Source organism: Lonchura striata, chromosome 11, assembly GCF_050655825.1.
Source record: "Lonchura striata isolate lonStrDom1 chromosome 11, ASM5065582v1, whole genome shotgun sequence".
Lineage (NCBI taxonomy): Eukaryota > Metazoa > Chordata > Aves > Passeriformes > Estrildidae > Lonchura > Lonchura striata.
Window position 1 is genome coordinate 8,786,430 of NC_140713.1, and position 26,495 is coordinate 8,812,924.

Sequence of the window (26,495 nt, forward strand, 5' to 3'; positions counted from 1 at the left end):
CTCTTTCATTGGCTGCAATAATGATAATCAGGATATATCTGTACATGTTTGTTGCCTGCTGATGAGAAGGCAGGCGACCTGGTTCCAAGGGACAGCACGGCAGCCCGGCCTCGCCTGGGCCACTTGGGCCACAGACATACACAGACACCAATGTGGTGGATGGTCAAATGGCGTTTATTACCTTATCTCGTGAGGTTAAATAGTCAAGGGGGCTTTGCTACGTCAAAGGAAGAAGGTAGGGTCTCTAGGGTTAGTAAGGGGTGGAAAACTACTGAGTTAGGAGGGGCTACATGTCTCAGGGGTGATGGATTACATATCACAGGATGAGGGGGGAAGGGTCTTGCTTTCCATTACATCCCGAAATCTGTTCGCTTGTCCCTATCTACCGCACATGTTAACATTAAGGTGTTTGTATTTACATATGCAATAATATATCTCTAACAACTTTTGAATTCTCTTCAAGGAAAAGGAAATTTGAACAAATAATTGTCGTGGTTTGACACGGAAAAAGAATTTTTCTCCAAAGGAAGAGGTCAATTTGGATATTGACCAATTGAAGGTGGACACACCTCTGAGAACACAGAGGGGTTAAAAGCAGAATTCCCAGGGGAACTCACTCTCTTTGGTTCTGGTCAGCACGCAGTGCAGCCTCTCCCCTGCCCGGCCGTGGCTGGGTGGGGAGGGGAAAAGCCATGTGGCCTTCAGAGGTAGGCCCAAGGGTGGAGGGACAGAACTGGGCTGGTCCCCTGCAGATGGAAGGGTGGAGAAATCTGGTGTATCTCAGTTCCCCCCCGCAAGAGTCTCTCTCCTCTCTCTCTCTCTCTCTCTCTCTCTCTCTCTCTCTCTCTCTCTCTCTCTCTCTCTGTCTCTCTCTCTCTCTCAACAGACATCAGCAGTTTTGTCAGCAGTTCACCACAGGGAAGGAGAAGAGCAGGGGGCCCGCAAGGTGCCCAGCTGCCCGTGGGAGCTGGAGCCTGGGCAGTGAGCCATCCTTTGGAATCGGGACTTTTAACCCTTCCTGAGAAATGAAAGCTTTGTGAAATTTTTCTCCTTCTCGGTTTGAAAGAGAGGAAGAGAGACAGCTTGAACCCTGGGATGTTAGAAGGAGAAATTCTAGGTGGGAGGAGATGATGGAGTGGCTTTTGGCTGGACGTTTTCTTGGTAGCCACAGACTGAACTGATCTTCTCCTTCAAGAGAGACTGTATTTTAGGAGGATGCCGGTGAGCCAAAGAGACCTGCTTCAGCTGGGAAAAGACAGAAGTGGAGCGAACAGAGAAGAGTTAGGGGGTTTGTGGTGGTGCCCCGTCTTCAGAGAAGAAAATCTCTGTTCTTGGACCCTCGGAAAATGGGGGGACTGTGGTCCCAAAAAAATGAAAAACTGAACTGTTGTTTTTTCCCCTCTTGGCAGGGCATCCTTGAAAGGAAAAATCCTAAAAGCAGTCTGTCCATCCATGCATTGGTGGTGAGAGCACTGTGCATGGAAAGGAGAGGGTCACCATTGGCAAACTTTTCTCCGGGCGGTGCCATGTGTGACATGGAAACACAGGATGTGGCAGCTGTGTTTCCTGGGGGGTCTGTGGCACAGGAGAGACTCTGTTCCCTCGATGGACTGAGTATCGATTGCTTGGAGGGTGGAAACCTGATTGGGGTCCAGATTGTGTCTCACTGTGGTTTGTTGGAGTTGGGTGGTGGGAGGAGGAATGCTTTGGAAGGTTTTCATTTTTAATTTTGTATGTGTTTTTTCTTTCTTTTTTCCTTGTATAACAGTATAGTAGTAGTAGCTTAATAAAGTTTGTTTTTTTCCTTGTTATTAAACTTGGGCCTGCTTTGCTCTATTCTCAGTCACATTTCACAGCATTCAATTGAGAGATTGCATTTTCATGGGAGCATTGGCATTGTGCCAGTGTCAAACCATGACAATAATCTGTTATAGATATATAACACTGTCTTTTTGCAAATATTAAAATGGATTTATGTGTGTGGTGTTAAAGTAACTTTGTTATAAAGATACAGTTTTTATTTCTGCTGTTAATTCAGCTTAAACATAGTAGTGAATCAGGTGATATCAGTGTGTTTGTGTTACAATGCCTGCTTAGATGGGATAACACTGTTATAAATGAGAATTTATTCAGCCAGATTAAAAATAAAAATAATTTTATTTGCGGTTAAATTCTATCTAGCCAGCCACACGGAAAGGACAGAGCCAAGCCCGGGATCGAACCTGGGTGTGCAACAAGGAGTCAGCCTCAGCAGAGGTTTTCTCCTATGCCCACACCTCCATCCTGGCACAAGCGGTTTTTATAGGGAAAATTCCGCCTGAGGCCAAGATTTGAGCAGTTAGTCTTTTCTTCTCTTCAGATCTACAGGTCAATAAGATTTTCATTTTTTGGTGATGAGGAGAAATAATTCAATGTCCGGAGTAGTTGAATTCTTGATGAGAGTTTACAGGAAGGCTGCATTCACATGGATCTGTCTGAGGATTTCCATGATACCCATTTTGGACGATCAGCACCGATGATTGTGATGATCAACAGCTGGAGCCCAGACATGGCCCATCTCCTGGCTGAGCCACATCTTTTTACTTGTAAATCAGTTTCCAATATACATTCAGTCTCGCCTGTAAGGGGTGGGTGGGGAACTAATACAATGGGCATGATTTAACAAGTATTCAATATTACATATTTCATACAAGGAATGGCGTGAATTATATTTATTACACATAACAACACCCAATGAACACAGGATGAGGACACCTGGACAGATCTGCCAGCCAGCAGCATTCACCCTCTGAAGGCAGTGTGCACCAAAGTCCAAACTGGAAGTGGTAAGGAGAAGGAGCCAAAACCACAGCCAAGAAACATGCATGCTCTAAAAAAGCGGGCCTGAGGAGGGGCCATGTAAAATAGTTCCTGGAAAATGTAAACTCATTTATGGATATGCAAAAGACTATGCATATGCAACAGGCTGATATAAGGGAAGAGGTATTTAAGGGGTATCCTCAAAGGTAAAAGTGTGGTCTTGGCTCACTGCCAAGATATACCCAGCTGTAATAACCTTTGCTTAATGGTCCTTGTCTCCTATAGTCCTTTAGTAACTTTTTTAATTTTCACAGGAGAGTAAACATCTTTTTCACAAATCCTTTCTTAATAGAAAGGTCCAATATAACTTTTCACTAAAGAGGCTAACCCAAGGGCACTTCAGGTAATGCTGTTTTTACATGCCACTGTAGTGATGGGTAAGACACCTATTTCTTCATGCACAATAGCCCATCTTTATTCTTCACAGCTCCTATTTATATCGTTTTCTAAAGGCATTGTGTTTCATTTTAATTGGTTAGTAACTTACTGCAACTCAGTTCATTGGTTAGTAGTTGCTAATGTACGTGTCAGTCAAAAACTCCTCTCTAACAATGTTTACATTCTTGTCTCCTGGATAGAAGATATTTCACATGGGTAGAAGTCTTCTCACAGGTGCAAATTTCTTTCTCAGGGAACTTGTCAGACTAGCTTTTATGTGTACTTAGCTCAAGTAGCAGACCCAAGACATAATTTGACAAGGGTAACAAGGCTCTTATTTTATAAGGCTTTACCTATATGCAACATTGACATATGATTATATCAATCTTAAATAATAATCTTAAATTTCCTTCACGCAAATTTTGACTTCTGTAATATTTTTGTATGATAGATTTGGAGTTAAAATCTATTTTGAATCGCCACTTCATAGACTCGTAGGCTCATCGAATCATTAAGGTTGGAAAAGCCCTCCAAGGCCATGGAGTCCCAGCCCAGTTCCTGATGCCCAGCTTGTCCCCAGCCCAGAGCTCTGAGTGCCACCTCCAGCCCTTCCTGGGACACCTCCAGGGATGGGCACTCCAGACCTCCCTGGGCAGCCCTGCCAAGGCCTGAGCACCCTTTCCATGGGGAAATTCCTGCTGGAGTCCACCTGAGCCTGCCCTGGCCCAGCTGAGGCCGTTCCCTCTGCTCCTGTCCCTGTTCCTGGAGCACAGCCCGACCCCCCGGCTGTCCCCTCCTGGCAGGAGCTGTGCAGAGCCAGAAGGGCCCTGAGCCTCCTTTGCTCCAGGCTGAGCCCCTGCCCAGCTCCCTCAGCCCCTGCTGGGGCTCCAGCCAGGAGAGAATACTGCTGCTGCACAAAGAGCAATCTAGAGACCTGACATAGGTGCCTTTATCACCACATTTTAACTTGCATAAATATTTTTTGAAAGACTCTTCAGAAAGCTCCACAGTTGTGGAGTTGCATTATTTGTATGTTTTATTATCCCTGTACTATGTATTGGTTTATTCCTTTGTACCTCCATGTACAACTTCGTTTGTCCCCAGTTTTCCCGCCTTGTCCCCCCTTCCTGCCTTTCCAGTAACTGTCCATCACCCTGGAAGAGGCGCAGTCTTTCCCTTTACCCCTCCCTGGTGCCTTGTCTGTCACTCGGTGTTCCTTCCCATCCATCCAGAAGCTTCTACTCAGGGCACCGGGTGATTGGGCGAGGGCCTGGGGCCCCTCCCGTGTCCTTCTCCCGCTGGTCCACAGGTGCATCACCCATCCCGGAGCCACTCCCTACCTCCATCCCTACTGGTTACCGGTTTTCCCCTCCCTTACAGTTTATAAGCCGGTGCAAGCAGCTTGTGCTCGTTCCTTTTGGCTGGCGCCGTTCTGGGATATTTGGCCCCGTTGGGCTACAATAAACTCGGACTTAGCCCCCAGCAGGATCCGCTCTTCATTTACCACCGCGAGGCGTGCTAGCGCTGCCCGGGACCCACAAAGGCACTCTCCAAAGCCCAGCTGGGAGCGGCGGAGGGTGCCTCCATCGCCCCTCTCGCCCCAGGAGGAGAGCTGGCCGGGCTGAGATAAAGGGATCTGGGGCGGGAGCGCGGCACACAGTCAAGTCAGTAGGAAATGCGACAATCTCCTTTGAAAACCAACGCGGCGCGGCCCGGCCCAGGTCCCAAAGCTCGGCCCCGGCCCCGGCTCGGCTCGGCCCCGGCCCGGCCCGGCCCGGCCCGGCTCTGCCCCGGCTCGGTCCGGCCCGGCCCCGCAGTCGGTTCCGCGGTTGCCGGGTAACCGGGACGGGCCCGCAGCGTCTGTGACGGCGCTGCGGCCTCAGCTGCCCAGAGCTCGCCCCGGGCTGGTTGTTCACAGCCCCGGCGCCTTCAGGCGGCTGCGCTCGGCCATTCCCCGAGGGAAGTGTTCGCGGAGCATCGCTCCGTGCCAGCGAGTCCTGAACTCGCAAAGTCCCTCTGTGAATTTCCCTGAATTCCGCTTGAAGGTAAAGATTGCCTCGAGCTGTACTTTCTGCTTTTGTCACAGCTGTGCTCCAAAAGAGAATGCCAAAGGGAAATACAGCATGGGACAATGCCAGTCTTCAGTTCGGTGGCATGTATACAACTAAGAGGATGAACAAGATAGGGTCTACTGATGGTGCTTTTTTCTCACTGAAGAAAAGCAACATTTCCTAAACATACTAGTCTATCCATTTTCCCCTGTAGTATTTACTTCAGCTGCTTAAAGGTGAATGAGTTCTGATCAAATTTCAGTGGGTTGTTACGATCTGGTTCTTAAAATGGTTAGGGAGATGCCCCTGAATTAAGGTGCAAAATTAGACTACATTCCAAGGTCAATAGTCTGGATTTTATGAAAGAGTAAATGTAAATTTTATGAAAGAGCAAATTTTATGAAAGAGAGAAATAGAGAAGGGGGTTGGAGAGGGTGAAAGAGTGACAGATTAAGTAGAAGGTATCACCGTTGCATGGATCTCACCAGCATACAATTAAATCCTCTTCTGGTCTTCTCTGTGGTGAGGTCTTGCAAAACGTAAGATTCCAGTGGATTAATGCAGATTTGGGCAAGGTGGGACTGCCCAGGTATCTCCCTGGGTCAGGCAAGTTGGATTCTGTCTCTTGCTACTTTTCAGTAATACCAAATCCTGAGCACCAGTATATCCTTTGGGTCTGCCACAAATTGGGTTGTGGATTTTCAGGTCTGTTGTGTTACGTGGCTTGCCATGCAGTCATCTGGTGCGAGGTCTCAGGGAAGAGTCTGGGGGCACTTTGGAGGTCTTTGATGAGTTATGACACCCCCTGAGCTGCCCCTCGTGGGAATGTGCCCTGGATGTGGCCTTCTGGGGCTGGGGGTTTTAGAGCTGAGCCAGTTTGTGTGAGGAAGGATGGGTGTCCACTGCCCCTTACCAGAGGTGACACCGCACACCCAAAATTTCCTCCTTCCCCTCTCTTGATGGGAGGTCTGTGTGCAAACCTGGCCTCAGCAGATGAGTTTGGGGCTATGACTTCCCCAGCCTGAAGGCAGACAGAGCTGATTTTCAGGACAGCTGCTGGGTTTGGCTGTGTTGTGGATATAGTTTTCTCCCTCAGCCTTGTTCACTTCTCCCCGGACCTGAGCTAATAGGAGAGTTGTGTCACCTTTATCTTGTCTCAAGTTCCCTTAGGCAGCTTAACTCACAGTCCCAAGTTCCAGTCAGGAGGCATTTTCAGGGCAGGGTGGGCTTGGGTGGTCTCAGCTTCTTTATTCAGTTTTGACACAATGGGCAAGAAGTCCTTTATCACAATATTTAATCCATTAGCCATAGCATTCCAGTCTCTCACAAGTCCTGTGAGGAGCAGCTGAGAGGGCAGGGCTTGTTTAGCCTAAAGAAGAGAAGGTCCACTCAAGCTATTTTTAAATGATATTTAAGCTACAGTTTTTTCTATTCTAACTATTATTAATATTCAGCTTTTTAGCTCCAGGTTTCAGTATGAGCCATCTTTGAATTGTACAGCATAGCCATATAGTTCAAATAAAGTCCAGCTAGAGGCCTAACAATACTAGCTACTTGTGCCAAACAAGCACTCAGCTACTTTCAAATAATAGCAATATTTTTAGCACCAGTATATCCCTTGAATCCGCCATTAATTGGGTTCTGGATTTTCAGAGTTCCTTTGTTGCTCTTTCCAGTTTTATTGGGGCATTGTTGCTCATTGGGGATATCCTGCCTTCAAAATGGCTTCTGGATTCCCAGAAAAGACACCAACACCTCCATCTTCTGTCCAGGAAGATGCTGAAGTCTTTTCCTGTAAGTACCCACTGGGGCTGTGTTAAGGCTGGAAACTCCCCTCGTGTCCCTCCTCTCCCTGCCCCTGTTGTCAGCAGCGCTGTGAAGCTGCAGACCCCCTCGCCACCTCTTTGTGCCCTGCTCCTGCTCTTGGTGGATGCTGTCCTGGTGCAGCAGGGAAGGCTGTGTGATGTTTCAGGGACAGTCCAGCATCCTGCCTGGCTGTGCCACCGGAGCCAAGTGAAATGTGAATGTGAATGTGCAGCTGAAGCCCTGAGCAAATGCTTCTTTCCCTTTCCCTTTGCCACAGCAATTCCTTCTGTCAGGCTGGACACTCACCTGTGCTGCTCTGACCAACCTGCCCGTGGGCACCTGGGCATGTGGGGGGGGAAGCTCAAACAATGCTCAAAGCCTTGAGAGACATGGCTGGTCCCAGCTGGAAGAGCTTCCAGGCCAGCTGTTCTCTCTCATCTCCTGTGTGGCCGCAGATGCAGCCCTGCAGGCAGCACTGGAGTCAGGCCACAGAGGTCCCTTGGTGTCTGGAGCTCACTGGAGTGAAGATGCCCCACTGCTGAGGCTCTGTCAAGGAGATCCCTCTGTTTTCTTCTGTGGAGGGGCCTGCGAGCCCAGAGAGAGAAAACAAATGCTAATGAGCAGAGAGAATGAAAACTTGGACACATTCCTGTGCACCTCACTCTTGGTACAACTTTGCTTTCTGTTCTTTGTTCCAGGTGAAGAAAGTATCCAGAGAAACCTCCATGGAGAAGCTGTAGATCTCAACGTTGGGTTGAGCAGAAATTCTGTAGAGATTAAGAAAACCTTCATCACCATGACAAACCACACAACTGTGTTCATTAAAAACACGAGTAACATCACAGCTCACTTCCAGTGGAAGACTTTTCCTACTGAGGAAGATGACAATGGAGAGAAGAGGAGGTTGGTTTGAAAGATGCATTTCAGTGAGAGACATGGCCCAAGACTGAAACTGGCGTGTGGCCTCAGGGGGGTGTTGGTGCTTTTGAATGGTAAAGGAAGTAAACCATCCCTGGCCAAGTAAACCATCCCTGGCCCTAGGGTGTGTGTCCCTGGGCTTCGGGAGCTCAGCACTGAGCATTCCAGTTCCATTTATACTCCAACCATGGCATTTGGGGAAGCAAAGGTTGGTTAGAAGGACTGGATTTCCTCAGGTTCTAATTGGGCTTTTGTCTCTCTAATCTTCTTCCTACAAGACCTGGCAACATCCTTAAACATTTCCTGAGTTGCCAGCCCCTCTTTCCAAAGGTGATGCACCCTCTTTTTCTCCCTTAGTTCCTTCCAAAGCTCCTTGCCCATCCAGCTGGTTGTCTTCCCCGTCAACTCATCTTTCAGCACACAGGGACAGTCTGTTCCTGTGCCTTCAAGACTTCTTTCTTGAAGTATGTCCATTCTTCCTGGACTCCTTTGCTTTTAAGGGCTGTTTCCCAAGGTACTCTCCAAATCAGTCTCTTGAACAGACTGAATCTGCCCTCCAGAAGTCCAGACTGGAAATTTTCTTGATGCCCATCCTTGTTTCACTGAATATTGAGAACTCTTATTATTTCATGGTCACTGTACTGCAGACAGTGGTGAACAGATAAAGTTCATTTAGTCATTGGGGAATCTCCTGGTGATATCCAGTACCTGGATCCCAGGGAGGCAGCACACTGCCCTGTGGAATGCATCTGATCTGATATACAGGGCCCTCAGCTCCCCTTAGAAGGGAGTCACCTACTACCACTACCCTTCTTTTCTTCTTAATACTTGAGGCCGTGATCTGTCTGACAGACAAGTGCAACTGGGAGACTCTCCAGACAGAATTTTTTCTTTAGTGTCGTCTGCCAGACCCTCTGGAGCCAGGGCCTCATACCTATTCTCTCAGGGCACCTGGGTAGGTGATGGGGGTCAGGAAGGAATTTTACTACCTCCCCAGTAGAGACCCATTTCTATTCCCCACTGTCTCTTAGGTCTCCTCCTTCTGCCTCATCACAAGAAGGGCAGGACCTCCTCTGGCTCCTGCTGAGCATTTCTCAGGGTTAGAAGGCAGTAACTCTGCCAGTTTATTTCTGTTTTCACTCTCCCTAATGCTCCTCAGCCTTTCCACTTCTTCCTTAAGCTCTGGCACTGGACAGAGCAGATCATTCACCTGCTGACACCACACACAGGTGTCTCTCACACTGTCCTCTGATATCAACACCAGGCTCAGACCCTCCCTGCAGCCAGGGGCCTGGACAGCTGCGTCCTTCCTGGGGGCTTCTGTTTGAGTTAGTACACTCCTGCTGGCAGCAGCAGCCACAGCTTTTCATCATTTGTAAAACATTGCTGGGGATAAAAAAAGGCCGAAAGAAGAAAGGAAAAAAAAAAAAAGGCAAGCACCTCACAAGCAGCCAAAAGACACAACCCACTACACAAGGAGGGTGGCTGGCTGCACCCTTTCTGCTCAGGCTGCTTGTGCCAACTGCCACGCAAAAGCTGAAAGAACTGCAACCTGCCATGCCCAAAAAGCTCTAGATCATGAAAAGGCCTCTCCAAGAGCTTGCTGTTCCCTCCTGCACAACAAAGTCCCTTCCCCTCTCAGAGCCTCTGTTTTCATGCATATTGCATATAAAACCTAGAATGCCACTGAAGGGATTTGGTGCCTGAATTCATCCATTTCCTTTGGAAGTGCTCTGGGATGCTCTTGTGAAAGGCAGAGTAGGGAATAGGGCAGATCCAAAATGGCAGAAACAAAGAGTGATGCTGGTAACATGTAGCTGCAGCCCAGGGAAGTCCTGCAGTGGGTGCTCCATGATCTTTATCTGCCTCCCCCAAATACTCAGTAGTAGGAGAAGCCAGCTGAGGTGGCTGCTGGATTCTCCCTCAGCTGTGGAAGAGGCTTTGAGCCAGGAGGTTCTCTTGAGGGATGCTGGCTTTGGAAACCTCTCCTGAGCTCACAAGTGTGGAGTAAAACGACCTGCTGTGCCAGTGAACAGCATGTTATCCTCTGATGCATGTGGGACCCTCATGGCTTGGGGTCAGCCCTTGCTGGGGAGCTGCTGCTGCTCCTCCCCAAGTGCTTTCCCTCCTGCACTCACACTTCCCTATGCAAATATGTGGTTTATTAAACGATCTGCTGGCCTTGTCTCTCTCCCTGTGGCTGCAGGCAGTGTCGTTTGCTGCACCCGCCAAATGAGCTGTGGGCAGAAAAGTTCATGGAGGAGAAAGAGAAGGAGAAGGACTCTTGTGAAGATTGCCCTGCTCTCCTGAGCAACGTGGTCCAGGAGGAGATGGCAAAGGTGCAACAAGACCCCCTGCTGTTCTCCAATGATGTTTTTTCCATTGAGCCAATGGTAAGTGATAGCTGAGAACCTCATTTTCCTCCTCCCCCTCTTCCTCTTCCTCCTCCCACCCACCCTCTCCCCGGCCCCCTTCCCCCCAGATGAGGGCACTCGGCGGATCCTCAGCTGGCTGGAAGTGCTGGGAGGGAGGACATGGAGTTTCTGGAGCGGCTGCAGAGCGCCCTGCTGGAAGCATTTCTGCCCTGCAGGCTCAAGGCAGGGCTGGGAGCCTGACAGAGCCGAGCTCTGCTGCCAGGGCTCGAGCTCAAGGGCGCTCTGTGCTGTCCTTGCAGTGTCCACGGGGAGCAGTTCTTGTAGGCAGGGGCTCCCCCGACACGTGGTGCGTGGGGCTCAGCAGAGGCTGTTGCAGCTCTGCCAGTTCACATACTGACCTCAAGCTTGCAATGGTTCGCTGGAGGCCAAATTCAGCCCAAGGTTAATCACAGAACCGCCAATCCCCTCCTGTCACCACACCTTGCACTATTTCTGAGTGTCCCTTCCAGTGTCATCTGAGAGCCTGGACAAAAGGGTGGAAGGTTTAAATGGGTCTTTTGAGTTCTCTTGCACACAGGGACAGAAAACCTTTTCCTTTCCTGCTTGTGCAAGCAAACTGCCACGTCCTCCCACCAACCCGAGCCCCGATTCTGAGTACTGGCATTGTGAGAATGATGAATGCCTGGTGTCTGCACAGTGCAAAATCCCTCCTCATCTTGGAGTAAACCCCAGAATAAGCCCAACCTCTGCATTCTTTCAAAACAGGTTAACTAATACTTGTATTTCAAGGAAGGGAATCATGTTCTCTCCTTGGCTACTCCTATGGCCCATCTAAGGCCAAGAGCCACCAGTGCACAGTGGCAGTTGCATCCCACTGTAGGTGACAGCAGCATGATGTGAGCAAGAGCTTGTGTCAGAGCAGTAGGAATATTGTGGAGAGTGGGAGCTGATCAGCTGAGCATTGAGAGAGTCTGGCGGTGTGCTGAGCTGGGTTTGGAGTGCTGCCTTGGGCTCCTTGTGCTGTTCACTCATCACGGATGCTCTAAATAAAGGCTTACATGACTGTGGTTGAAAACAAGAAATGTGAAGTTTGAAGATAAATGTTTTGTTGTCCCTTTCTGTTCTAGGAGGGAGAAATTAGGCCAAATAGTATGGCTGAAATCAAGGTGACCTTCAAACCCCTGGAAGCACGGGAGTATCAAAGTGTGGCTTACTGCAACATCTCAGGTAGAGCTCCTTTCCCCTGCTGCTCTCAGCCACAGTGAAGCCATGGTGCAAGCCTGAGCCCACTGGGCTCCCTGTAACTGCTGGGAAGAGTCCCTGGTCAGCAGGGCAGTGCTGGCACATCCCCACTGGCCCTGCAGCTTCCAGGGAGTCTCCTGTGCAAGGCCAGGGCTCAGAATCCTGTGTCTGGGTTACTGATCCCAGAACAACCCAGGCAGTGCAGGGAGAGGTTTTCCTGCCATGGCTTTGCCAGCATTCCCTCAAAGGTCAAAGAGGTGCAGAGCACAACAGCTTTAGTGAACAAGCACTGAGCCCCTCTAGGCCACTGACCTCCAGGATGGGTCCATTTGCCATGGCTCCATCATCAGGTGGTAGGAGCTGAGTTAGAAATGGGCTCCCTGACCCTGGATCACTCCCACTGCCCAGGCACCACCAGACCAGAGTGGCTGAGCCCCACTGAGCCCAGGGTGTTTGTAGAAGGAGCACCCTTGGCCAGCACCTGCTTCTGTCCCTGTGTGGGAATTGTCACCTTGCAGCTCAGCCTGTGGAAGTAGAACACAATGCTGAGTGCCAGAAGTTGAGGATTTTGGTAACAAAGTCGTGTGCTACTGGGCCAGGTAGTTTGGCAATTGCCAAACTCTTGATGAGCTTTGTGCCTTCACTGAATGGATTTCAGAGCTCCTCTAAGTGCATGGGAAGGAAACCACAGAATCACAGTATGGTAAGGATGGAAGGGACCTTAAAGATCATCCAGTCCCAAGGGCCCTGCCATGGGCAGGGACACCTCCCCCTAAACCAGGTCACTCCAAGCCCCATCCAGCCTGGCTCTGAACACTTTTGGGGCTGGAACCTTCACATCCTCCCCGGAGAACCTCTCCAGTGTCTCACCGTAAAATAATTCTCACCCTCACAGTGAAATAATTCTTCTTAATATCTAACCTGATTTTCCTTCCTTTCAATTTCTACCCATTGCTCCTTGGCCTGTCACTACATCAGAGATGTTTTAAACTCAGCAAACTGGTGGCTAAAATTGTAAGCCAGCCCAAGGAATGGGTTAGAAATTGCAAGTCAGCCCCAAGGGATATCTCCTGAGGGAAGAGAAGGGTCCATAACTTCTCCTGCAGCATCAGGAGCTGGCTGCATCCAGCTCAGAGTCAGGGACTAGCACTGAGGCAGCCTGGAAAATGCAGTATAACAGAGGGAATTATTGTACTGAAATGGACATCTCTCCCCAGGCCGTGAGAGCAGGCTGCCCCTGCACCTCAGAGGGGAAGGCCAAGGACCCTTGGTTGAATTCAGCCCTCCTTCACTTAACATTGGGAATATTCTTGTCAATACCCGCCACGTCTATGAGGTGAGCAGCAGGGCTTGGGATGGATCCTGATGGCTCCTGAGACAGCAGAAGCCTGGTGGGGCTGTGGAATTCCTGCCAACCTGGGCAGTTGGGAGCAGGGAATATTTGATATAATGGTCAAATCTGGGGGGGTCAGAAAAGTGTGTCAGTTGCTCATGAAGCCCCAGTCCCTGCTTTTGGGCAGCCTTCCTTAGGGATCAGCTAGGGGGCTTCCTGCAAAACAACCCCTTGGCACATGAAAGCAACAGGGGGTCAGACAGCTGCACCTTCAGAGGCTTTTGTGGCAGTGCCAGACACAAGGCACCTTTGTACTGGGCTGTTGAGAAGCATCTGGAGCAAACTGGCTGCGTTTGGGCTCCAGTCCACTGCAAACAGCTTCCAGTCAAGTGTCTCCTGCTCATTCCTGGAAGCCACAGGAAAGCCATCCAGCCTCCTGGCTCAGTGCTGGCCCTTGCAAAGGGCTTGGGAGTTCTTTCCCTTGCTGACAAATCTCTCACAACACTTCAGTCTTGGTGCATTTCAGGCTCCAGAAAAAGAAACATGTTCCTGGGAATAAAGCAAAGGATTTTTCTACCTATTTGCCTTCCCTCAATATTGTCAACTTTACAAAAAAAATCATGAGAGAGCAACTGAAAGAGGTAGAAAATGAGGCACTACCTCATGCCAGACACTTTCAAAAGTTTGGCTGGGGAAGGCAAAGACATGCTGAGTTTTCTTACCAAAAGATGGTGCTGTCTATACATTTAGATGCTGATGCCTCCTAATCAATGTATTGTTTTCATGGTGTGAGAAAAGGTGAATGAGTAGATGGTACTGTTGGAGCTGTGCTCGCTGGGGCAGCAGCAGCAGCTCTGTGGTGATTCACTACCCAGCTGCAGTCACCCCACGTTGCTCTCAGGGCCAGGTCTGAATGAGCCTGGTGGTGCTGACCAGAGGTGACTGCTCTGTGTCCATGGGATAACCCCAGGGTGACTGCAGTTAGGTGGAGTTACCAGGGCTTTGCATGAAAACCCAAAGGCAGAGCTTGTCCTGTTGTATCTTTTAACTTCTGCCATTCAGCAGCACAAAGCACCTTCTGCCTTTTCTGGGTGTTAATTGCATCATTAGAAAATAACTCACAAGAAGGGAAGATTCCATGTGTATTTCCATTTTGCTTTCTTGCTGCTGCAGGTGAAGCTGGTTAACCAAGGACCTCTTGATGCTCCCTTCACCTATGTCCCTTCAAATGCAAGCATGGGCTTCAAGTTTGCACCTGAGAAGGGCATCATTGCACCAGGTGTGATCCAGACTGTTTGGATCTCCTTCAGTGCCACCGTGCTGGGGGCGTTTGAAGAAAAATTCCAGTTCAGTGTGGCTGGATCTCCTGTGCCTGCAATCCTGACCATCAAGTAAGGACTGTGGGAGCTTGGTGGGCACATCTGGGAGATCCCCCTCATATCTAATTTTGGGGCTGAGTAGAGAAAAAAGGTCTTTCCTGAGGACTTAATCTCTGCTCTGATCCTGGAGTTACCTTAGTGTGAGGATGCCTCCTGCCCTGTGTGGTACCCAGGAGCTGGAATGACTCTTCCCTGCAGGGATCTTCCTCTGCCTTGGGCCATGGCAGGCAGTGGGATGGATCAGCTTTGGGCAGTAGCTGCTCTGGGATGTCCTCCTGCACAGCCAGCAAGGCCCCCAGGGCTTTGGAGGTGGGCCAGCCTGGGTGATTCTGCACCAGCAGCAGTGTTTGTAAAAACTTGTGTTAATAATCCATCCCAGATGGGCAGCAGCAGCAGCCTCCCCTCACCTCTCACAGCCATGCTGTGGGGCACAAGCTGTGCTCTCAGCTCCTGTGCAGAGAGTGCCCTGGGAGCTCCTTTCCACAGCCAGGAAAAGGCTGATGTGGGAGACAGGGAACTGTGCAGCAGGAACTGTGCCAAGGACAGGGGTGTCATCCCATGGGCTGGTGCCATGGCAAGAGATAATCCTGGCCCAGCAAAAGGGAGAAGGGCTGATAGCAGGGGAGGCAGAGCTCAGTCCTCAGCACCACAGCAGCATGAGGGCTTGTCCGTGCTAGCCTGAGCCATGTGCTGCTAGGATCATGTAGGGTAAGCAGGAGAGCTGATGCTGGCTGCTCTGGAGCTTTGGAGCTGGGCTGCTGCTCTTGGGAGGCACTGGGTCAAGGCAGTAAAGAAATTAAAGCAATCTGCAGTCAATTATACCAATGAGATAAGGGAGATGGAAAAAAAAGAACAAGAAAGTTACTATTTAGCAAGAGAAAAGTGGTGAGTAGGTCTGCCTATAGTAGAGAAACAATCATGCTGGCTTTGTTTTTGGAGGAAAAGTCCTGCTTTTTTTATTTTGGAACTCAAGAGGGAATCTTTCACCATCAAACAATTGATTCTCCTCTGTCCATCCTCCAAACTGTTCATGGGATGTTTCTGCATAAGCAGCTTTCTCCTTGAGCAAGGGCAGGTGTCTCTTGTTGAGAGGTGTAGAGCAGAGCCAGTGGCAGTCCTGTGAATACAACAGAAGGCACAGTTCACTGGTCCTTGATTTTTAACCAGAAGGCAGAGTGGGCATTGATTGGCATCTGCCATGAAATAAACTCGTGAGTGTTGTGCAGCTTCAAGTGCTGATTTTCAGTTAGTGACTTTTGGAGTCTGTCTGCTGAGGTCAAGGACAGGTGAGGTGCTGTGCTAGATGCAGGACACCCTTGTTTGGTTGTTGAAGCTTTTGCCCTTGGCTGTGCCAGCTGGTGCACTGCTGACAAGCTGCTCCTTCTCTCTAGGATTCATCTGTCCACTGCGTAGAACTGTTGCTGCTCTTTTCAGAGGATGTTTGGGGCTCCCCTAGATTCATGTCTCAAACCTCTCTCTGTAATGACTGTGTGGGTCAAGCTCCTCCATGGGAGCAGCAGTTCCAGCTCAGAAGTAGCAAAGCAGGGAACCTGTGGTTGGAAAGGCTGCTTACAGAAGTTTGTGGGGACACTTTTATGTCCATCACGTTACAGATGGGGAAACTGAAGCACAGGGCAATGTCTGGGTGTGTGTTCAGGGTCCTTCATGGGACCACCAGCAACCAGGGGGCTTTTCCTGCCTGCCCTGAGCCCAAAGCCCCATCAGTGGCTGTTGGCTGCTGGCCACTTGGCTTTAGCTGCCTCCTGTCCACAGGGGCCCTGTGCTGAGCTCATGGGGACGTGTTGATTTGAGCCCCACAGTGCCTGACACCAGGTTTTGCACCGCCGAGCCACGACAGCCGGACCTTTGCAATTCCCTTTAACCAAGCCATGTCCTCCTCTGTCCTTGCCATTGCAGGGGCAGTGTCATTCGACCACCTTTACACTTCAACGTCGATGAGCTCAGCTTCGGGGACATCTCCTTTGGTGAGTGTTCCCTGGGCTGGGACACAGCGTGAGGGATCTGTGTGTTCCACAATGGAGCACTTGAACATCAAAGCATCCCTCGCTCCTGTTCTGCCACAGCAGCCTCTTCAGGGTGTGAACTCCAGGGCTGCTGGTGCCTCAGGTAGCCTTTTGCCATTGTGAGATCAAACAGAGCCAAGGCATATCAGGTCAGGACAGCAGAGACAACAATGCAAGAGCAGATGTTTCCCACCCGCCAAGTAGTGCTTCTGCCCTTTGGTGTAGTTATGATCACAGCAGGAGGAGCTGTGGGGATCTGGGCACTGCCCAGCAGCAGCAGGCAGGAGCGGGGAAGGCAGGCAGGCTGGATCCCAGCGCTGAGCCGCAGCCCAGGGCAGTCCCGGGCCAAGCACACAACCTCCCGCAGCAGCAGCAGCCGACCTTCCATCCCGAGCGGGAGGAAGGGAAGCTCCGCTCCCTGCCGAACCTCGGCTCCGGCCTCACAGCCGCCCGTGGCATCATGCCACAACTCCCAAAAACCCGAATTGAAAAGTCCACCCCCAGAGCCAAAACCCCCCAAAACCCCTATCTCCCTTCCCAGCCCAAGGGGAACATTCACTACTACGACTAAGCCTTTAACAATGAAATTCAGGAACTAATTGCCGTTCCTGATCTGCTTCTTCCCCACCCTACATCACCACTGAGGCACTTTGTTAAGTTGCCTTTTGAATAAATGGAACAAGAAAAGCAACAGTAATCACAGGGGGCAGCATGGGTGTGAACTCATGTTCACTCACTTGTTTATGTACCTTGAAAACGGTGGGAGTGTTGGCAGCCTTAATGGAGAAATTTACAGCTTGAATTCTCAGAGTAAATGCTCGGTCTGGGTGCGCACTCACCACTGAGAAATAACTGATGCTGGTTTGGGGCAGGTGAGGCAGCTCCTCGCCATCACAAAGAGAGAAGCTTGCAGTGTTCAGCAGGGCTAGGAGTGGGCATTTTCAAGGCTGCAGTCTGGAATCGGTGTCAAAGGGAACTAAGTGATGATCAATTCCTCCTGCAGCTTCTCGGTGAGCTGTAGTTCAGACAATAAAGAGCTGAACTCCAGTGACACTTTCATCCTACCAGGATATTCACCCCAAGGGTTATGCCATAATTGGTGCCTAAATGGATATTTGTGTCCTTTCCTAGGCTTTCCCTACACCCAGAGTTGTCGCCTGACTAACACCTCCTCAGTGGCCATGACATTCAAGCTCCGCATGTCCGATGATGGCACACAGCCTTCTGTGAACGTCTATGATCAGATAGGCAGAGACAATGACCCGTCCTGGAGGGAGGGAATTCGTTTTTATGTGGAGCCAAGGGAGTTTACAATGAATCCCAGCCAAGGGACCATCCTGCCCCAGGGACACCAGGATATCGAGGTATGGGAAGAGCCCAGCCACAGACGCTTCAGCACCAGGGCTGAAGCTTCCCTGGAGTGTGGGAGGGCTTTAGCTCAGGTGCCAGCTTTGAGCACTTGGAGCCCTGTGTGAGTGAGAGATCTGCACTGGGGAGAGGCCTCTGCTGGCTGGCTTCCTCGGGATGTTCCTCAAGGAGCACCGTGTTGTTTCCAAAATCACAAGCTGAGATCACATACCATATGGTCAAGTACTGAAGCCATTCTGTGTTTTTGAGAGAGATTTCTTTGACTGCAAGTGGGCAGAGGAGGGATGAGAACAGAAGGTGGCTGTTAGAGAGATGTCATTGTATAACTCAGTTTTTCTTCTTGGTCTCATTTCCCCTCTCCTGCGGAGGAGAATGATTTGTGTTCACTGTAGGGATCTCCAGTGGACGCAAAAAAAATGCAACCATGAACTGCCCAGCACCTGCTTGGCCCCACTTTGACCTCAGCTTCCTGCTGTAAAGATGAACTCATTCTGTTCAAGTCAGCAGATTTCCTCTGCATTTATGTCATTGCAGTCAGTTGAAACACTGGGCCCTTAATTTGAATACAGTGGTGCATAGAGCTTTAGTCGAATGTTTTAATGTAGATGACCTATGCCCTGATAGTAAGGTTTATTTAACAAATCTGGTCTTGCCAGAAGGCTTTTGTTACTCCCAGACTGTGCTGTACACATGAACCAGCAGAAGAATTAAGGCAAAATCTGCCCTTTCTTTACCATGAAACAAGAGCTGGAGGATATCACACGTGGGTAATGAGCTTTTGTAAGGAAGAATTTGCTGCTCTTCTCTTCACCAGGTGACCCTGTGTTCCAACACAGTGATGGAATTCTGTCGGAGAATGCTGGTGGACCTGGAGGGTGTTGGCAAGGGAATGGCATCACTGGTCATCACAGCCAGGTACCAGCCCTTCCCTGGCCTCCCCCAGCCGCTGCCTTGCAGGGGGTTTGCTGGCTGCAGCTCCCAAGGAGAAGTGCTGTCTAATGGCCTCCTGTTGTGCCCCGCTGGACATGAGAACAGCGGTGCTTGGACAGCAGCCTGTGCTGAAAAGCACCCCTGCTCACAGCCCAGCACGGTCCTGGGTCCTTTTCTAAAAGGACCAGGAATGATAAATTTTATTGGCCTGGTTTTTGCTGCTTGAGCTGGAGCAAATTTCCCAAGGGCCTCCTCTCCTTCTTCCTGCAAGAGGTGGAGTTGTGCTGGTTGTGGCCACCCTGCACTGGTTTGGGACACACCAAGCAGCCTGCTGAGAGTCAGGGTCTGGTTCTGTCAATGAGGGCACATGGCAGGGGAAGTGGCTCACAGCAAGAGTGGTGAGGGCAAGGTCTTACAAGGGGAAAACAGCCCTTGATGTGGCAGGTCAGCTCTAGTTTTTCTCCCTCCCTCTGCTTCCCATTTTGAGCTTTAATGTTCTCAGGCTCAACCCAAAAGTCGTTCTTGCTGCAGCAGAATTCCATCCTGCTATGCTGCTCTGGCTGTCATTTAATGACAGGAGGGATGCAGCTCCCTGGTGCTGTTCCCTGTCCCAGGCAGAGCCAGTCAGTGCCTGGGCTGCCATTTTGTCAAGCAAGTGCAACTGGGGACAGTCAGTGCATGGAGCTGTGGAGTGAGGGACTGAGGGAGCTGTAGGACCTGGGAGGGGAGATCACCCACTCTGCAGGGCAGGGGGTGTCTCGTGCCCTCCAAGGCTGGGGCAAACAGCTGAGTTCTCAGGCAGGGCAACAGCACCGTGGGAGAGAAGAGAATCATTTTTACTGAGACGCTGGAGTTGTGTGTTCCTGGGGCCCTAGTGAGCACTGATCCTTGTTGGGAAGGCTCCCCCAGAGCTCATGGATGATTGGGACTGTTACTGGAGTCCTTGCAAGCCCCCTTGGGTAAAGGAGGGGCTGAGGCAGCCCCTGTGGGACAAAGTGCCCTGCCTGGGGCACTTGGCAGCCTCTGGGCTGTCTCTCAGGATTTGCCCCTCCTTGACAAGACGTGTTCAAGTGGGAAGACTTTAAAGGCAATTTATCACTGTAGGGCTGTTAAATGTCTGTTTGACAGTGACAAATGTGTTATGCTCCATTTCACAATCTTTGGGGGTAAACATTCTCCATTCTCTCAGTATCTCTGATTCCCCTGGGGTCATCTCTTTGCCCAGGTGTCTTGTTCCTGAGCTGCAAGTGTACCCCGAAATCCTGCTCTACGATGAGTGTCAGCTGAAGGTGCCATACCAGAGGAAGTTCCTCGTTGCAAATAACACCGACCTTCCTGGCTGCTACGGGCTTATTCCCCAGGTTTGGCATCGCATCCACCTCCTCCTCCTCTCAAATATTACTGAGGAGATTATTATGGGAAAAAGGGTTTGGATAAGACCTTGCTGGTTTCTGTTCAGTCTTAAAGATCTGCGGAGAACAGCATCCTACCTGAATGCAAACTTTAGGAGGCAGTTTAACCTCCTGAGGAAACAGTTCATGTTCTAGTCTTCAGGGTGTTTTCTTGTGGGAGATCTTAGAGGGTTGTGAAAAGCTGCTGCATCCACAGACACCAGTGCCCGTGCTGGCAGCCTCCTTGCAGGAGGACCCCCTGAGAATGCTAAGCCTACAATTCTTGCATCTTGTTTGTGCCTTTTACCTTTGTCCTGGGGATTTTTAAAAATGTGTGTAAGTTGCTGTTGCGGTGGATGTTAAGGAGTCTATAATTTATTCAGAGGTCCCTCTGAAGCTGCATTTGATTCTGTCCCTTCCAGGAACGCAAGGAGGACTCTCCTGTATTCTACTCCAGCCCCAAACCGTGTGGGATTGTCCAGCCTCACAGCACTGCGGAGATTCCACTTACAATTGAAGTCCAAACACTGGGCAAGCATCGCACCAATGTTTTTATCGGCGTGTTTGGGGATGAGAGAAACCCACTGGTGAGTGCAAGGGGAGATGTGTGCCTTTGTGCAACTGCTCCTGGCAGGGTGCAAGGGTACAGGGATTCTCCTGGGGAAAACAGGCACAGGCTGCTGAGGAGAAGGACAGGAGGGATCGGTGGCACAAACAGCTCACGCCTTAGAGGTGGTAATCTCAGTGTCTGACACAGAAGGTAGTTCATCTAAGCAGCAATCAAGGATAATGTTAGTTAATTGTTCTTTAAAATGCTATTAACTTTGGAAACCTCTGTTTTTAAATGTCATCTCTCTGAGCACAAAAGAGGATGGCAGACTTGTGGGAACGTTGAGCTTTCTGTAAAAGAAAGGAAAGCTGGCATTTGAAGAGTGGTTGCAAGGATTTAAACTTATATTAAAACATAAGGAAATGACAATGCCAAATTCCCTGGACGGCACCAAACATCTGAACCTGGGCCATTGTGGCACTGCATGTAAAGCAGTCAACAGGAAGGGCAGGCGATGCAGGCTGTGCCAGGGAGCCTGAAGTTTGACAAAACAGTTTCTTTCAACTATCAGGCTGCTTGCCTTAAAGAGGAGGGTGTCTCCCCAGCAGAATAACCAGTTGTTTAACTATCAGCCTGGTCTTAACTAGAGATTTCTTGCAAAGTTTTTACCTTTGGGCCAATAATTTGTAGTTTGAAAGTTTCTTGTACCTTAATCCTTTTTAATTTGGAGTTGACTATGTATTTTTTTTTTTTTCCCTAAAAGCCCAGCATTGCAGGTGAAGAGTAGCTGTCTCTAAAGAAATAACTTGGGCACGGTTTTTTAGGTTTCCTTGTTGTGGTTTGTTTTGTGTTTTTCTTTTTTTTTTAATCTTTCTTGCTTGTTTCCTGGAACAGAGACCAGAATTACGGAGCTCTGGACAGCTGGCAGGAATCTACCCAAGTCCCAGGCTGATAGACTTTGGCATGCTTCCAGTACTACAGCCTACATCACAAAGCTTTACCCTCTTCAACTACAGTCTTGTCCCTACAGACTTCAGGATGGAGATTGTAAGTATCTGTGGGGCTGTTTTCCAGGGAAATTGACTGGTCAGTAGCTGCCATGACTTGGTTTTTATATGCAAGATTTCCATATGGCCCTGTGTGAGAGGAGGCAAGATACTCCAATGTTCCATCTGAGCGAGGCAAGAGGAACCTGGCTCTGGAGTGCTGTTAGCTGGGGCACCCCTCAGTGAAGCCAGGTGCCTCTGGAGCAGAAACTAGTCTGCATTGTGTTGACAAGTTCTCCCTTAATTTTATCTTTTTCTTTAGCTGTGTGTGTCACATTTTTGGAGCTCTGAGATCAAGAGAAACCTGTGCTCCTTTGCTCCCCAGAGAACGTGGACTTCCCTATGGTTTCCCTGTTCCATCTGCATTTGCTTTGTGCCAGACTGCTGTTCATAGTAGAGAGCAGGGTGCGGGGTCTGTCCTCAGACTGCTCGTGGGGAGGCAATTTTCACACCTCCTGTGGGTCAGGCCAGCTGGGCTGTCCACACAAAGACGTGTGGGGCTGTGCACCCCCACAGCCTGTGATCTCTGTGCCATTGAAGAGCATCTTTGGACACCAGCTGCAGAGAAAGGCAGTTCAATATTGGAGGCTGCACAGGGCAGAAGGAGCTGGGGCTGCTCCCCTGGCAGGGGGAGCAGGGCTGGTGCAGCCAGGAAGGGCCTGGGCTGGGTGGGATGTCTGCTGGAGGGGGAGCTCTGTGAGAGGCTTGAGGTTTGTTCTTCTTCATGCTGGGTGTGTTGGACTTGTGGAGTTGCTTAAAACCTGATACTAAGGACTTGTTTGTGGCCTTGAGCCTTTGTGAGAAGCCAGGAGACAGAAAGCAGCTTTCCTTGGCACACACCCCAGAGAAAGACTGGGGAAGGAACACACTCCTGAGGATAAGCGTCCCTTGGGTTGGGCAAAACTGGGTTGATGGGGTGAGCCTATTAAAGGAGAGCAAAAGACAGGTTGTATGAACTCTGCTGTTGCCCAATATTGTATTCTAGGGATTTTAAGCCTTTATGATTTTTATCCTCACCTCTTTAGTCTTTTTTGTTTGTTTCCCACAAGACACCAGGGTGTATGGTTCCCATCCTAAATGTGTATTATGCTTGTCTTACAGATTCACAGACCCCACTGCTTTGTCATTGAACCCAGAGAAGGAGTGATCCCAGCTAGGGGTGAGGTGCCTGTGACTATCACAGCAACCCTGGATCACACTGGGATCATTGCTGACATTGTCCGGCTTTTCCTTGGGAACGACCTTCGCATTCCCGTCTGGCTGGTGGCTTTGGGCACTGGCACACAATTGTCCTAGAAAAAACATTTGCCCCAGAGCTCAACTTGGGACACTAATTCCAGCAGGAGATCACTCCCACCTCTCCTCCTGTCGCCACAAGAAGCAGTTTTGCTGCCGTCATTCAGGCAAGATCTTCTTCAGTGTCCAAAGCCCTGACTCTTTCCCTGAAGACACAGATTTGTTGCCCTGATGTTTAAAAGTATTAAAGTTCTCATAAAACTTCTTTAGCCTTCGATAATGTTTACATATTTGAGAGTCAGAGTTCCCACACCATTTCATATATAGAGTTACATATTTCTCTGTGGGTGGAGAGAAGTGATTGATTGATTGATCGATCTTTGGACCAGTGTGGTTGGAGAGGTGGTAATTCCATCCTCCAGTCCACTGTGACCTTTAGAATTCTATAAATACCAGATGTTTTAATAAAACTTGGTCTTTTTCTCTTTTGAACTTATCAAGCTTTCGTGTACTCATTTAGTGTCCAGTGGCAACAGATTCCTTTAGAAACATGCGATGGCCAGTTGAGAGTTGTTAGACACCCTCAAAAGCCACTGACACAGGGAAGCCAGTTGCTAAATTGCCACTGAATTGTCTTTAGTTCTAATACATTGATGTCCTCACTTGATCAAGTAAGGCTCAAGTGATGATGGCAGGCTCCCCCAGAACAAAAGGTTCCCAAAATGGTGCCCGGATGAGGCGGTCCCTCTGTGTGGCTGAGGGACCAAGGGAAGATGGCATCACACCCTTCCCTTCCAAAATGGCATGCAGGGGCCCTGGGATCAAAGAGACAGGAGGGTGGCAATCTCCACCAGGAAAGCAGGAACCCACAGAGCAGTTCCAGAGGCAGAGTTGCCAGCAGAGTTTGCAAAGTTCACTTCCAAACCGTTTATAATTGCAAAATGAAGTTTCTACAAGTGACACTCAATAATTTTGTTTGTAATTTCCCCCTTAATCTCTTCTGGTATGAGAGAAAAAGAAAAAAAATCAAAACCTAGATTATTGAATCTAATTAGAACAATCTTCGCCTTGTGGCTATTACCAGAAAATGGCTAGTCAGGTCTTCCTCCTGCTCAGAGCACTTCCCACACAACCCACTTGGTTTAATTCAGTAATGAACAGCCCAAACTTTATGACAGTATTTGCGAGAGGATAATAGTTACACTCTGGCACAGAACGTCTGATAGAGTTGCTCTCAGTCATTTACTTGTCCGGCGCAGGGTTATCTTCAAATCTCGGGTGGAGGGAGGTGATTTCCCACTCCGGTGCCGGTCCTGGAGATCGACTTTCTTCACCCTTGACGCGTGTGTCTGCCCCTTTTCTGCAGTTTGTATAGCAGTATCTGTAGTTAAAAGGACAATGTAGGGTCCCTCCTAATGAGGCGTGAATGTTGACTCCTTCGATGCTTTTATCAGTATTCTGTCTCCAGGCTGTATTTTACTCATTGTTGTATCTTATATATCAAGAAGCCCGGGGGCAGGCGGCGGGGGGAGGGTGGGTGGGGTGGGGTGCTGTGCTGCATGATCACCCCCTCGAGATTCTTATTTTATGCCATCAGGTATGGTTGTATCTGTCTATTCTCTACTCCCCGATGCCCTACAGGCATACCATGGGTATAAGGCATCCCATGTTACATTTCAAAAGGTGAAAATCCCATTTCAGAATGAGGCATAGTTCTTGTGTTTAATAAGGCGAATGGGATGCATTTTATTTATGACAGTTGTTTTTAACATCAATTTGGCTAATTTGGCTTCTAACATTTGCTTAATTCTTTTGATTGGTCCGGAATTCTGAGGGTGCCATGGGGTGTGATAGCCCCACCAAATACCTAAGGTATCTGCTAGTTGTCTGACAAATTTTGAAGTAAAATGTGTTCCTTGGTCCAAATTAAGGCAGCTTGCTAACCCGTATCGAGGTATGATTTCTCCCAATAAAATTCTTGATACTGTTTGGGCTGTAGCCCAGGAGCTTGGGAAAGCTTCCACCCAGTGGGTTAGTTTGTCCACTATGACTAATAAGAATTTGTATCTCCCGACCTTAGGTAGATCAGTGAAATCTCCTTGGATTCTTTTAAAAGGTTGGTAAACTACTGGGCAACTCCCCATTGTTAGTTTTTGTGAGTTTGCCCTATTTATTTTCTTGCAAATTATGCACCCTTGCACCTCTTGTTTAGTCAATTGTATATACCTTTGTAGCCAAAGAATCTCAGGAATTGCTCTGTTAGGGCTTGGGCCCCCCAGTGTGTTTGTTAATGCAATCTCCTTAGAATTTTCTTAGTATATTCCTTTCACAATAATTCCCTCCCGTCTGGTAACTTCCACTTACCTTCTTCCAGATGCACCCCCCAATCTTCTGTGTTTTCTCTCCTCGTCTTACACTGAGTTCTACTGGCGGGAGGAGATGTGTTTTTCCCCAGTGAGAAGTGTGTGTGTGTGTGTGTGTGTGTGTGTGTGTGTGTGTGTCCCCGTGTTGTGTGAGATGAGGGGGGAAGGCTGAGAAGGTCTCGGCGTGTCTGCAGCTGATATTTGTGCATTAGGGGCGATGCAGACTGATCTGGAGGTGGGGGGAGCTGCTGAGACCTGTGCTTGTGATGGAGGAACTTGGTATGGGGGTGGCAGCTTCCCCGTACTTACCTTGCAGCCAGTTGTCTTAATAGGGAACAGCCGCACGCTGGCATATTCCTACAGCCTGGCATAATCCAGCTCCTCATTGTCCCACTCCCATTTGTTATAAATGAGAATTTATTCAGCCAGATTAAAAATAAAAATAATTTTATTTGCGGTCAGATTCTATCTAGTCAGCCACACGGAAAGGACAGAGCCGAGCCCGGGATCGACCCTGGGTGTGCAACAAGGAGTCAGCCTCAGCAGAGGTTTTCTCCTATGCCCACACACCTCCATCCTGGCACAGGCAGTTTTTATAGGGAAAATTCTGCCTGAGGCCAAGGTTTTAGCAATCAGTCCTTTCTTCTATTTGGAGTCCATATGTTAAAAAGGATTTCTGTTTGGTGATGAGTAGAAATGTTGGGTGTTTACTGGAAGGCTTCATCCACATGGATCTGTCTGAGTATTTCCATGATATCCATCTTGGACGATCAGCAGACAATGGCCCATCTCCCGGCCGAGCCACATCCCTTTACTTGTAAATCAGTTTCCAGTATACACTCAAGTCTCACCTACAAAAGGGGGGAGGAGGGGGGGAGGAACTAATACAACGGGCATGATTTAACAAGCATCCAATATTACATATTTCATACAAGGAATGGCACGAATTATATTTACTATACATAACACATTTTAGGCGTAAAATGCACAGCACAACTTTATACTGAGCAGAAACAAAACAAATTGGCTACCGATTTCTAAAAACCGCAGTTGAGAAGCGAAAGCACTTAGATTTCAGCCCTGCAGAGCAGCAGCAGCTTGTGCTGCTTTTAAAACTGCCGCCTGCAGGAACGGGGACTTCCCACGGCCCAGAGTGGGTGAGGTTTACCAATTTCTCAAGTCCACGAGACCCTTCCCTCCCCCGACCCATCCATAGATGGATCCCTGTAACTCCCAGAGTTTCAGG

The 26,495-nt window shown here is 49.3% G+C and overlaps 1 protein-coding gene and 1 long non-coding RNA gene across 2 annotated transcripts in view; both read left to right on the plus strand.

Annotated features, from left to right (window-relative positions):
• The window catches only part of LOC146766391 (uncharacterized), a 138,748-nt gene that overhangs the window by 9,770 nt on the left and 102,483 nt on the right, over positions 1-26,495 (plus strand). The window lies entirely within an intron of this gene.
• Positions 3,233-26,187, plus strand: LOC146766392 (axonemal central pair apparatus protein HYDIN-like). The gene is made up of 16 exons (XM_085589330.1): positions 3,233-3,236; positions 4,618-4,628; positions 4,959-5,282; positions 6,965-7,082; positions 7,793-7,997; positions 10,219-10,405; positions 11,515-11,614; positions 12,847-12,965; positions 14,136-14,353; positions 16,259-16,326; positions 17,497-17,729; positions 18,548-18,648; positions 19,889-20,024; positions 20,477-20,641; positions 21,499-21,651; positions 22,752-26,187. Exons 1-16 carry the CDS (start codon positions 3,233-3,235, stop codon positions 22,944-22,946), a joined length of 2,337 nt encoding a protein of 778 aa, XP_085445456.1. The 3' UTR covers positions 22,947-26,187.